The following is a 13870-nucleotide window of genomic DNA, read 5'->3' as shown; positions in this document are numbered from 1 at the left end:
TACGGTACATTAGTACTGTATAAAGATTATCCTAAGAAAGCTTGCCAGTAAGGTTCACTGAGCATCTGGTTGAGACTAGGTGTCCATCAGGACTGGGATCAAACAGGACACAACAAAGTACCAGTATTGGCAAAAAATATGGAAACGCCTCCCAAAATGACAAAACACCACAATTTGACCTTTTGTTCTCAAGTTCTCTTAATAAACTAAACATTTTCATCATGACAAACGTTACAAGTAACCAGAGTAAATAATTCTAAAATATTATCAATATTTGGTATGGAACCCCTTGACACTGAAGTGCACTGACACGATCAGACATGCTATCATAACGTTTATGAATAAAATCAAGTGGAATTGATCTCCATATGTCTTGCAACACTTCCCAGAGCTGTGGCAGGTTTGAAGGAGCCCTTTTCACCTCCTCTTGCTCCATGTAGTTCCAGACTTGCTCAATTATATTCATGTCAGGACTTTGGGCTGGCCAATCAAGAATTGCCAAGCTGCCATCTTGTTCTTTGTTTTGTAAATACTGTTTAACCATCCCAGCTGTGTGTTTTGGGTCTTTATCTTGCTGGAAGATAAAGTTGTTGCCAATGAGAGCTCTTCCAGAAGGCACAGCATGATGGATAAGGATTTGTCTGTACTTGTCAGCAGTGAGGGTCCCATCTATTTTGTAGAGATGACCAACTCCATTGTAGGTGATGGCTCCCCATACTTGCAGGACCCCTCCGCCATGTTTTACTGTGGGAGAAATACAGTTTGCCCTGTATCTTTCTCCCTTTCTACACCTGACTTACTGCTGCATAGCGTTGCCAAATAATTCAAAATTTCTTCTCATCTGAGGACATGACCCTTTTCCACTGCTCAGAAGTCCAACTCCTGTGAATTTTTGCCCAGTTAAGTCTCTTCTGCTTATTTCCACCTCTCAACAAAAGTTTTGCGCACTGACACATGACCTTTGAGGCCTTCTGCTGAGAGCGTCTTCCTAACCAGGTGTGGGGAGACATCCTTGCCTGTAGCATCTTGGAGGTCCTGTGCCAGTTCCTTGCTGGATTTCTTCCTCTCTCGTAGGGATGTAGTCTTGAGGTACTGGACATCAGCTTTAGTCAACTTTTTCTTCCTTCCTCTGCCTGAAATGTTCTTGAAGTTCCCAGTCTTCTGGTGATGCTTGAGGCATTTCCAAACAGCACTGTGGGTCACATGCAGTTTCTTTGCTATGGCTCATTATGAATAGCCCTCCTCCCGCAAAACTTTCATCCTAATACGCTGCTCTTCTGTAGTTTCTCTCTCTGATGCCATTTCTGCCTGTTGCCTGGCTGTAGTCAGAGGATAAATACTTTTTCTAATGAATTATTTGTAGAGACCACATGATTTAGTTAATGGTTTTCACCTGTGGAATAATTAGCATATCATGGTAGGATTGCCCAACAAGGAGTGATTAAGGTGGTTTTTGGGGCTCAACTAAACAAAAAGATACTATTTCCAATATTTTTATGATGTTTATCACACAACGATGGCCAAAACTGCTAGTATTTTCATGGGTAAAGTATAAAATTGTGGTTAAAAGGTGTCTCTGTATCTTCATAATGTATTTCAGTTGCCTTCAGTGCAGATTCTGTTGTCATTTGCATGGATTAAGTATGCAAAATCGATCTTTTCCTAGGCATTTCCATATTTTGTGCCAGTACTGGATACAAGTATGAGGTTTTTTTTTTACTTCCTTGTGGGAGTAAACAAATGGTCAGATACAAAGCTTGCAGGGCAAAATAAAACGAATGTTTATTAACATGACTGTGGCACTGCATGACGTATTTACAGTATTCTCTTCGGACTTGCCTGGTCAGGGTTGTTTTAAATTCAGCTACTTGTTTGCTTATCTTCTGGGGAACAGAATTTCCCAAATTTGTTATGAAAATCACATGCAGGTACAAACAAAATTAACTGCGGCACGGTGGTGTAGTGGTTAGCACAATTGCCTCACAGCAAGAAGGTTCTGGGTTCGAACCCAGCGGCCGGCGAGGGCCTTTCTGTGTGGAGTTTGCATGTTCTCCCCGTGTCCCCGTGGTTTCCCCCACAATCCAAAGACATGCAGTTAGGTTAATGTGGGGAGGTGAGGTGCCCTTGAGCATGGTACCTGACCCCTGACTGCTCCCTGGGCACTCTGGTGTGGCTGCACACTGCTCTGGGGGTGTGTGCGCGCGCGCGCGAGTGTGTGTGTTTTCACTGCTTCAGATGGGTTAAATGCAGAGGATGAATTTCACTGTGCTTGAAGTGTGCATGTGACAAATAAAAAGTTTCTTCTTCTTCTGTCCACACAGTAAGTAAGAAAGTAAGTAAATAAATAGTCCAACGCAGTCCAACGGGGAGGAGAACTTGCAAAACTTCACACAGACAGCAACCCAAGCTTAAAATCGAATCCAGGACCCCGGAGCTGCGCCACTGTGATGCCCCGAAATCCGTATATTTGGACTCCTGTCTCTCACACCCACTGGCTCTTATTGAACATTCCATTCCAGAGGCATAATGAGGGGCATACTCTCTGTCCCCTATTAAATCACAGCTGGTTGGGATCTTCTGCAAGCTTATGCATGTGGGGAACAGAGCACATAGCACTGTCCTCCAGGTGTGTTTTGCTATCATGTGACACAGCATGAGCTGCAATTGAAAAAGAGGAGTTTGATGGCTTTACATGTCTTGGAGGAAATACGTGTTAGCCTTCACTCACATGGTTAGAGAGACCTGGCTAGTGGGTGGATACTAGCAGGTGACCACACTGGACGACAAATGGGTGGAAGAAGGAGGGGGGGGAACCCTATAATCTTCTAATGTGGTGAAGACGTTACAACATATTTATTGAACATTTATGGAAGGAGACCCAGGTATCAGTCAGTCAGTAAGCTTCCCAAGATGGAAGAGTCTTCAGGACAGAGGACTTTGTGCTTTCTGGTTTCTCAGTCACACGACATCCCACATTTTTTTTTTTTGTCTCTGAATAAAACACAGGAGTGGCTGGAGAGAATGACAGACATTCTGCAACATTTAATGTAAACAGAAACAAATTAAACATTGAATGTGTCATTCATTAATAAATTCAAAATTGCAATAACAAGCAAATCACTATGGTTTGAGGGGACTCATACATTTTGGGCCATGCTGTAATATGAAAATAAAACCACGCAGCATAGATTTTTTTCAATACACACCCATCGTGTGATATTCCATGCTTTTTTTGTTCAGGTTAACATCCTCGGTTTATAACGACTAAAGTATTTTAAATAAATAAATAAACAAAGTTTATCTCGCTCCTCGCTACCATGTTACATGCTCTATAAACAAAGTTCATACTTTAATCAATAAAAAAATCTAAATTTCAATGTCAATTTGTTGATTAAAAGTAAGAGAAACTGAGGCTACATGCCAAATGTACTGTATTGCACTTTTAGTGCACCAGATAGTGTGCACGGTAGAATAAACAGTGAGTGTTACTGAGCACCAGAGTGGCCTAATGTCTTACAGAGATAGTCTTTATCGTCAGGATCTTCCACTTTAACGGAGAGACCTTCAGGTGGGTTGTCGAGATCGTCTCCATAGCTGTAGATATTCAGCTCCAGCATCTCCTCTTTCTTCACACAGGCTTCTGAGGTCTCTCCATCCATGGATGTCTCTGTTTTCATGTCCTCACACAGCTAAAGATCAAACAAATCTGTTAGGGCGGGACAGTATCCATCCCACTCGGGAAGATGCTGCTCTCATTTCTCGCAGCATAGCTCAGTCTCAGAACAGACCTAGTTAATCCACGACAATCCAGAGCCAAGGCCAGGGAGCAGACGGACAGGCTAAACTGTCTGTCTGCTACCTGCACAGAGTCATCACACAGGTTTCATTACATTGAGACTGTGCCTGTTCCCCGAGCTATACAAAAAAGTAGAAATACTCAGAGTTTGTTCTAATAATCTAATTAATATAAAATTAGATCATACTGACTACTGTACAGCCGCTGCCAGCACCTTTGACCTACTGTAAAAGGTAAGACTTTTAAATATTTTCTCTCTTATGTCTGAAGCACGAACTGTTAATGAACTTCTTCAGGGATGCAAACACAACCATGGTCAAAAAAGAGTGAGGTAGCGCAGCGACGCGGACCCCCCCACCACACACACACACATTATCAGTCAGACAACAGTTTCAACAAAACAGAACATTTCTTAATTACTATTATTTATTAATTTAGTTCCCAATCCATCTTCAGTTCCCCACCCCAAAGTCAGTCCATCTTTACTCCTTTTTCTTCCTTTTCTTTGCCACTTCCTGAAGTTTGTGTAGTGCCTTGGATGCATGCACTACGAACTCATAACACACACGAGTTACACATTACCATTTGACCACTCGATGTTCTAAAATAGCAGCTAGTCGGGTGCTAATGGTTAGCATTTTAACTAAGCCAGACAACCACAAGCTTTAATAAGACCAATTCTTGCACGTATAGAACGGTATTACGGCACTTAAATATTATCTAGGAACAAAAAACAATAGTCATTAACCCATGTAGACACTACGTTGAGAACATATACAGTCATCATGCAACTCCTCAAATAACATTACGTTTTTCAGGCATTTTTTACTCCAAGGATAGGTCATGGCTAATATGGTTAGATGAAGGAGGCTAGGTAACGAGAGACAAAGTTTATATATTTATATATTAGTGCTGTCAAGCGATTAAAATATTTAATCGCGATTAATGTCGCGACTGTCATAGTTAACTCGCGGTTAATCGCAATTTAATCGCACATTTTTGTCACACGAAAAACCATTGTAATTCTCTTATCAGCATAAAAAAGTGAATGGGCTTGCTGCTCACCATTCGAACTACGGGGGTACTCGGGGGATCCGAGATCCCCTGAAACAGACATGAGATCCCTTGAAAACATGATTTGGGAAATGTTGGGGGGTCTCTAAAATACTGGCAAAATTATGTTTATTGACATAGCAATCGTGTGTACCGGGAAGCATTTGTATATCCGAAGTGAGCGCGCAATGGAGATCCGGGCTCTGAGACAAGCGCAAGCACCCCCAAGGGAAAAAAAGGGACCCCCCCGAAAATATCGGCGTAGTTCGAACACTGGTTGTACCAATGTTTTTTTTTTTTATTGCAGAGCATAACACGTCTTGTCACAGCCACTGCAAAGTGGGGCTGGAGCCGCCGATGGGAAAACGAAACCTAAGCCGAGCACCGTGGCTCTTCGGGGGAGGGCAGAGGACTCTGGCTGTGTGGGGCGTGGCATCATGTCACAGAGCGTTAATCTCGCGATAAAAAAAATTAGCGCCGTTAAAATTGAGTCAAGTTAATGCATTAATAACACGACATTTTTGACAGCACTAATATATATATATATATATATATATATATATATATATATATATACACACACACACACACACACACACACAGTATATATATAAAAAAAAAAAAAATTCTCCTTCTTACCCCCGGTGGGGGGGTGGTATCCATGTCATCCTCAAGCTCAGGTATATATATGCACAATTATTTTAACACTTACGCTTTGATTGTAGACGAGTAAATGACTTCCACTTCAACGCTGATCGTTTACTCCCAGTCACCGAGGCTCCAAAGAAATACACACTAGTAGATGAAATTCAGCAAGTTGATAAATGAACACACCTATCTGAGGAAAAGCCCGGGAGTCACATTCCTTAGCAACCAGATTGCCCAGCCATCGGTTCCATCCACCGACAGTGTAGCAGCTAGCAGTTTGTAACGGAACGCTGTTGAATATTATAATAGCAGCCAGCAGCTACACTGTCAATCTTACTATCTCTGCTGTCAATGGTTCCATATATCCACCAGGGGGAACCAAACGTTGTATGGTCTGCACAGTACTCGGGTCTATCATTACTACCAGAGTGGATTACCGGAGAGCAACCCCCCCCAAAAAAAAAAAAAAAAACTCTTCGGATCTGCACGAATTACACAAGTCGCCCAAATGCCGGGGAAAAAGCGGAATGCGCCGAAAAGCGCACCGTTTGCACGCCTGCTTCTTACTGATCAACAGTTTAATGTACTGTATTTAAACAGAAACATGGATTAAACCAAAGGAGTCTGTAGCATTAAATGAAACTAGTCCTCCTGGTTGCAGTTATATACACCAGCCTCGTCTAACTGGCAGAGGAGGCATTGCGATTCTTTATAATGATTATCTCGGCATGACACAAAAACCTGGACAGTTAGTATGAAGAACTTCAAACGCATTTGTGGCAGTGGGGGCGTGGCTTAGCGTCAGTTTGTGAATGTAGGGCGGGGCCAGGGAAGGTGAGTGGCAAAGTCAACGCACCTGTTGTCAATTAAATGCGCGCGCGTGTGTGTGTGTTGCAGTGACTGTGGAGAACAGAAAAAGAGGGAGAGAGCAGACATAAGAGATTTCCCCAGACCAAAACACAACTGTGTGTACACACATGTCTGTGTATCTAAACGGACATTAAAGCTGAAAAACAACACGAAAATAAAAGGTGTGTGTGTGTGAACGTCATCTCTCGCCTGCCATGCTTCTGTACTCCACCCACATGAGGGACGTATTAGAGTGGTGCTGAAACCCAGGAGTACAGAAGGGAACCACCACATGAAGTCTTCCCCATTGAAGGATGTCATCCATGCCCTCACTACTGCCCAGCAGAACCAGAATCAAGCGCTGACCGCCCTCCGGAAGGAACAAGAGCAATGCTTTGAAGCCTTGATACTAGCCCAGCAGGAAGATCGCCAAGCATTCCGGCATCTGCTTGTGTTGTTGGGGACCTCGACCGCAGCGGACCCTCCCCACAGCACCCTCACAAAGATGGGCCTGTACAACGATCCGGAAGGCTTTAATTGCTCACTTCAAGCCAGCAGCCGAAGTGTGGGGGTGGCCAGTCGAGCAGCGCGCAGCATGCCTACTTCCGCTCCTGACTGGCGAGGCACAGCCCACCACACAGCAACTCGCTGCCGGCAGCCAGCTCATATACACCGACCTGAAGAGAGCCATCCTGCAGTGTGTCGGCCACTCTCTGGAACATCATCGCCAGTGCTTCTGGACACGGACATTGGAGGAGGTCAGCCGGCCGTTTGCATTCGACCAATAGCGGCTGAGGGTGGAAGACCAAGACACCAACAGGATCATCGATCAGATGACACTGGAACAGTTTATCGCTCAACTTTCGGAAGGAATGGCAGACTGGGTCCAGTGTCATTGCTCAGCATCCCTGGAGCAAGCCATCAAGTTGGTGGAGGGCCATCTGATGCCGGTTCCGACAGCAGGCGGATGGGTCGCCTCTTCTCCCTTCTCTTCCCGTCCCCACCCCATTCCCCCACCACAGAGACGGGGGCTGGCTCCCCACAGCTGGCCCACCGCACCAGTGGTGTCCTCCCGTATTCTCCTTCTGCGTCTGTGATTGAGGAATCACACAATGACTGGAGCAGCCCGGTGGTCCTGGTACCCAAGACTGATAGTTCGGTCCGGTTCTTTGTAAACTATAGAAAAAAAGTCAATGTGGTGTCTAAATTTGACACATACCCAATGCCTCGCATTGATGAGTTGCTTGATCAGTTAGATGCTGCTCACTTTTATTCGACACTGGATTTAGGGACAAAGGGATATTGGCAGATCCCCTTGACTCCTCTATCCTGAGAGAAAATGGCCTTTTCCACACCGTTTGGATTACACCAGTTTGTCACACTTCTTTCTGGGTTATTTGGGGCTCCCGCCACATTCCAGCAGCTCATGGAGAATATCCTCCATCCCCACACTGCCTATGTGGCAATGTACCTTGACGATATTATCGTGTACAGCAATGACTGGCCTCGGTACCTTGAACACCTTAGGGCTGTCCTAGAGTCACTGAGGCATGTGGGTCTCACAGCTAACCCAAAAAAAATGTGCAATTGGGTGGGTGGAAGTACGGTATCTGGGTCATGGGCAGGTGTATCCCCAAATTGACAAGACTGCTGTGACTGCGGCTGGCCCGAGGCCCAAGACCAAAAAGGGGGCGAGGCAGTTCCTGGGGCTGGCTGGCTGGCTACTATCCTAGGTTCATACCTAATTATTCAGATGTCACCAGCCCACTGACTGATCTCACTAAAAAGGGAGCACCAGATCCGGTCCAGTGGATGGAGCAGTGCCAACAGGCTTTCACCAAGGTAAAAGCTGCAGTGTGTGTGTGTGGGGGGGACTTTTACACTCCTCTGATTTCTCTCTCCCCTTCATTTTACAGACAGACGCATCGGACAGAAGGCTGGAGGCCGTTTTGTACCAGAAGGTGGAGAGCAAGGAACTGTAAATCAGCTGCAAGCTCTCGATGCACGAAAGTATGTACAGCACCATTAAAAAGGAGTGCCTGGCCATCAAGTGGGTGGTCCTCACCTTCCAATACTACCTACTGGGGTGCCCTTTCACTCTCTGTTCAGACCACGTGCCCCTCCAGTGACTCCACCGCATGACGGATGCCAATGTGTGGATCACCCATTGGTATCTCACCCTCCAAGAGGTTACATGGTTACATTCGAGGTGGTCCACAGGCCGGGGTACAGATGGTGGTGGCAGACTTCCTGTTCCATTGAAGGGGGAGTCCACTGCAGGACGGATGGCTCCCCGGCCCGAGTCGACCGTGGGGACATGGCCTAGTGGCAGTTTGAGAATGGAGGGCGGGTCCAAGGTTTCTTTATTTGTACCATACCATAGTACTGGTAAATTCGTTGTGCAGGCAGGAATTCAGCGATCCCAATACAAAATAACAGCTACGTAAAATACATTGTAACAGACAACAACAGTACACACATCCTAACATATACAATCCTTAAAAGTGTGATCTTTAAAAAGTGCTTCATCATCAATTGTTCAGTATGAACAAAATTATTCACCTCTGGGCCTTACTGTTCAGCAATACAATTGCTGTTGGTACAAAGCTCTTTCTGTACCATTTTGTCCTTACCTTAGGGACCCCAAAATGACAACCAGAGCGAAGGAGCTGGAACTCACCATGCAAAGGGTGTGAGCCATCTTTAAGAATACAGGTAGCTTTACGTTGCAACTGTATGTCATAAAGAGAAGACATGGTGGGTTGAGGCTTCCCAATTAGCCACCCAGGCCATTTATTTGGTTCAGGGAGTTTTTGTCCTGTAGTGACAGATTACCAAACCAAGACACAAAGGCAAAAGATAACAATGACTCAATAAAAGCACGATAAAATAAGGTCAGCATAGTTTTATCAATGTTAAAACAGAACAATTTCCGAAGATAAAACAACCGCTGATGTCCCCTCTTGCATACTGCTTCGCAGTTCTTGTTAAAAGTCAATTTATCATCAATGACAATCCCAAGATACTTGTAATTATCCATGCGTTCAACAGATTGGCCCTTGATGACTGTGGGATCATGGTTTGGAGCCTGATTTCTAAAATCAATAATCATGTCCTTTGTTTTGGATGTATTAAGCACCAAGAAAGAAAGATCACACCACCTAATAAAATCCTCCAAGACTGGACAATGGCTGCATTCATTATTGTGTAACAAACTTACAATGACGGTATCGTCTGCAAATTTTAAAATGTGCCTGTTTTCATAGACACTCTTACACATATCTGTATAAAGGATAAAAAGGGAGAGAGAACACATCCCTGAATGAATAAGTTTAACTAGACAATTCCCCTGTGGGAAATCGCAAAAGTGATGCAGTGGCTGTAGCAGTCGCTATTGCAGGAGTTGTACTGTACTGTGTGAATGTGTGACTTGCTATGATGCTCTGATCATGTGTGTGTTTGAGAGAGAGAGAGAGAGAGAGAGAGAGAGAGAGAGAGAGAGAGAGAGAGCACAGCCCCCATCTGCTCCCTGACTGGAGCTGGTTGCCTTGGTGACAGTGCTTAGGTGCAGAGCAGAGACATAATATTACAGGCAAAGAGAGCTTTTTCTCAAATTTTCTTCTCCGAACAATGGTGATTTACACGAAAACCAAAGGAGGTATTCACAAAATTCTTTCACATTGAGCGCAACAAGGCTCTCACCAACACATTGATGTAATTTTTTTTGTCCCTAGTGTAAAAAATGTGGACAATAGAGCAAGTTAAAAACAACTGACATTTCTGATTTTGTAGTAAAATCGCTGTCGGGATTATAATGGGAGTCGATTGGGCAGTTGGGCTGTGAACCTGTCACTTTGAGGCTTCTCGTTCAGAAAATGTAAATCCTATCGTTTAGGTAGACACATTGTGTGAATCAAGACAAGTGTGACTCCAACTTTTGAGAAAATTATATGTGTAGAGTGAAAATTGTGGCTGAAAACACAGTTTAAATGAGAAATGTAGAGCATTTTTTCAAGCTGTGTACACTCTAGCTCACTCTAGCTCGACTGCATAGACACTCATTATAAAGTCTGAATTTCTCCAGAATTGATCATGGTGATTGATCTGTGACTGATCAAAAAGTATACAACCTAGCAAAAAAGTTGAATGCCACATCCACAAAGGAGAATTTTGTCTCTGTTTTAAAGTTTGAATCATGTCTCTAGGTGAAAGCATGCCAGAGCAGCGGATGTTTGAAAAACGCTGAAAATGTGCGATTTTTTTCACCTTCTCCCATTGAAATGAATGGGAAATTTTACATACGTTGGTCACTGAAGTTTGGGTGCGGGGGGCTGGTCCATCCGTGGTCCTGGACCGTGGAACCGGGCTGGAGGGGGCGTAGTCCTCCAGTCTCTGTGACAGCCTGGCTGGAGGGGATCCAACCAGCTGTTGACAGATGAGAACAAATATATTAAAATTCAGACAGAGTCTAGTTATGTCTCCATGAAGACACTGTGTCAACTGTAAACATTGACTGCGTGTGTCAGTTGTGTGACATACATTGTTCACAGGAGACTCGTGGTGGGGGGGGCATCTCTCCGCGGTCCTACGACGCCTGGCTGCCGCTGGGGAGGCCACCTGCAAAGTCAAATAAAACATAGCATCAGTAACTGTAGGGAACAAGGAGAAACTTTATAATACAGCCGAGAAGAGACATCAATTTACCTTCCTGCGTGCTGGAGGAGACTTGCAGTCCTCCACACCAGACAGCTGAGAAGGAGACACCTCCTCCATAGCACGAAGGATCATGCTACTGAACCTCAGTGGGAGGAAGGACTCCTCCTCCTATGAAAGACAAAAAAACAACACAAATACGCATCAATATTTGTCTGGTCAAATATACAAACTTTAAATACTAAATAAACCAGGTAACTTCTTGTTAAAAAAATAAAAATAACTCACCTGCTGCTGAGCCATGCTGGCCTGACCAGGAACCTGCGACTGGGAAAGTTAACATCACATATTTGATTAAATAGATGCTTTTTAATTACAACTGTGAACCTGTTCACCAAAAATGTACACAAACACATGTAAACACACATAATATAATTTAAAAAAAAAAAAAAAAAAAAAAAAAAAAAAAACTTTACTAGCCTTGCTGCTCTGACCAACGACCTTCCACTGGAAGGGGTCAGGAGACAGAGGAGCACGTACCTCTCCCTTCACAACCAGCTTAGGAGAAACCGGGGGAGGTGGTGGTGTCTCCAGGAACTGCTCCGTGGCGGTCCACAGCAGCTGGGTAAGGATGCCCATCCCCTCACGGTCGCTCAGGTGAACCTGCAGACATGACAATACAAATCCATTTACAGACAAAGTTCAACTATAAAAAAGTAGCTTGTGTTGACTGGTTCATATCAGCACACAAGAAATTATAGCAAATTAGACTTTTTCTGTCACACACAGATATTCTACTTACGCCGTCTCTGCTCCACAGATCCAAGTGCGTAAGGGGGAAGTGCTCCGCCGCAGAGAAGTACCTCACACCTAAAAATATAAAAAAGAAAAAGTCATTACAACATCCACACGTGTATTATGATTTTATGTTCATTACTATATCTTCACAGACATTTTTAAGTACATTCCTTTTTCTTGTTTTATTGACATGATATTTTTACACACCCATACGAGCCGTCACGCGGTGGTACTCTTGACGAAGGAGGACCTGGTATGTCTCATCCTCCTGCAGACAGGGGGGGAAATCCAGCACAAAGACCTGTAGAAAACAAAATTTTAGAAAACACATGTTTGGTACCAATTGACATTTTCATTCAAAATCACACACGTTACAATAAATACACATGATTTATTAAAAGCTCATACGTTTAATCTTATTAGAGTAGTCAATGTACCTCTAGTGTTGTTAAAGTCCTACGAATACAGGACAAGCGAGACATGAAATAACACAAACCTCCGGCCAGCGGCTCCTCACAGCAGTGAGGAAACTTGCGTAATTGACGGCTGCCTCGTCGATGGTCCTGCTCGCGGTCAGGTTGTTGCTAGGGGCAAGAACACAAACAGCGTCAGGGGACCGAGGAACATTAGCATGTAGGACCTCAGTCCGCAGCTGAGTGGCGTGGGCCCCATGGGTTGACATGACACCGAAAGAAAACTTTCCTTCTGGCATCACGACGAAACCGTCCGCGATGGACCGGAGGTGGGAGTCCCCGACAATCAGAATGAACTGCAACAACAAAGAAAATTTCTTTAGCATGAAAATCATTAATCCCTCTCAAGATCAATTACTTTCTTCATAAACTGGACAATAATAACACCTTCTTGTCAGGAGACTCCGGTGGGATGACCAACTTGTGGCTCCGTCCTGTGAGCTTCGAAGTCGGCCACCTCAGCACCCGATGGCGGAACCCGGTACCACGGCCTGTTTAGTAAAGGACAAAACAGATAACGGTATTATTGAATTGAAAACAAACCAGGAAATGTCAACAATCACTCGTTTATATGAGTAAAACAGTACAGAAAATAAAACCAGTTTAAAAAGTTTAATATTGATGAGTAATTAGTTTATTGATCATTTAGGGATAAAACAGGTGGATACTCACGTGCACGAACTTCGGGACGCACATCACCCAGGCTCCCGAAAGGCTTGGCTGGGGGTGAAGATCCAACCACCTGATGACACACAAAATAATAATAAGTGTCTTTCAAAACACTCAAGGTGACTTTGCATCACATAAAAAGAACATAGTTAAATCAAACAAAGCTAAGATAAAACCAGACAAGTTCAAACAAACACATTTTAAATCCAAGAAGATGTGTGACTGTAAACAGATTAAACCTCAGACAGTGTCTCAGTGTAAACACTGTGTGTCTGCATTCTTTAAAATAACACTCTCTGTGTGCGAGTTGTGATAGGAACATACGTTGCTGACTGGAGCTCGAGAGTAGGGGGGGTGGATCTCCCTGGTCCTGGACCCTGCGTCCGGTGGGGTGGACATCGTCTGGACCGTCTGATGAAACATCAACACCAAAGAAATCCAAGTCATGGCAATTACATACTGAACTCAGCAGTTAAAAAGAAAGCAATAGATGTGACATTTCTACTGCTATTTTCATGCAGACAGTTGTCACTGTGACACAGAAGCTTATCTACTGTGTAAATACCTTCGGGGGGGAAGTGACTGGAGTCGGCTCCTCCAGGTTGAGCTTCCTCCATCGGCGCCTCGCTGCCTCGGACCTCCTTCCCTTCCTCGGCATCCTGCTGGACAGAAGACAAAAAAAAAAAAACTTCTTCCAAAGTTAATAGGTTAACTAACCTAAACCTTAACCGAACTACTTAATGTAAATTAATCTAATCTAAAATAACCTAATATAATATTGAGAGTGGAAGAAAGGATGATGTGGTGATGGTGTGTGTGTAAACAAACTGCTCCGGGAGTCCTGAGGGTGATGAGTTGAGGGCGATGAATCTCGAAGATGATGATCAAAACCTTCAATCAATCAAAGAAAACCTGCAATAAAAATAGAAAT

At 44.1% G+C, this 13870-nt stretch overlaps 1 protein-coding gene across 1 annotated transcript in view; it reads right to left on the bottom strand.

The window, feature by feature from the left end:
* LOC132901310 (zinc finger protein 850-like) overlaps positions 1-13870 on the bottom strand; it is an 808362-nt gene that overhangs the window by 770869 nt on the left and 23623 nt on the right. The window contains exons 2-14 of the mRNA XM_060943616.1: positions 13505-13851; positions 13264-13350; positions 12943-13012; positions 12658-12761; positions 12294-12566; positions 12005-12098; positions 11802-11869; positions 11540-11662; positions 11288-11326; positions 11051-11170; positions 10886-10963; positions 10649-10771; positions 3518-3689 (exon numbers count right to left, since the gene is read on the bottom strand). Of these exons, the coding sequence (XP_060799599.1) occupies positions 3518-3689; positions 10649-10771; positions 10886-10963; positions 11051-11170; positions 11288-11326; positions 11540-11662; positions 11802-11869; positions 12005-12098; positions 12294-12566; positions 12658-12761; positions 12943-13012; positions 13264-13350; positions 13505-13597 (1444 nt within the window). The 5' untranslated portion in view covers positions 13598-13851. The remainder of the gene's footprint in view (positions 1-3517; positions 3690-10648; positions 10772-10885; positions 10964-11050; positions 11171-11287; positions 11327-11539; positions 11663-11801; positions 11870-12004; positions 12099-12293; positions 12567-12657; positions 12762-12942; positions 13013-13263; positions 13351-13504; positions 13852-13870) is intronic.

Source organism: Neoarius graeffei, chromosome 17 (genome assembly GCF_027579695.1).
Source record: "Neoarius graeffei isolate fNeoGra1 chromosome 17, fNeoGra1.pri, whole genome shotgun sequence".
NCBI classification, from domain to species: domain Eukaryota; kingdom Metazoa; phylum Chordata; class Actinopteri; order Siluriformes; family Ariidae; genus Neoarius; species Neoarius graeffei.
Note: the sequence above shows the minus strand (reverse complement) of the source record. Positions and strands in the feature narration are given on the sequence as shown.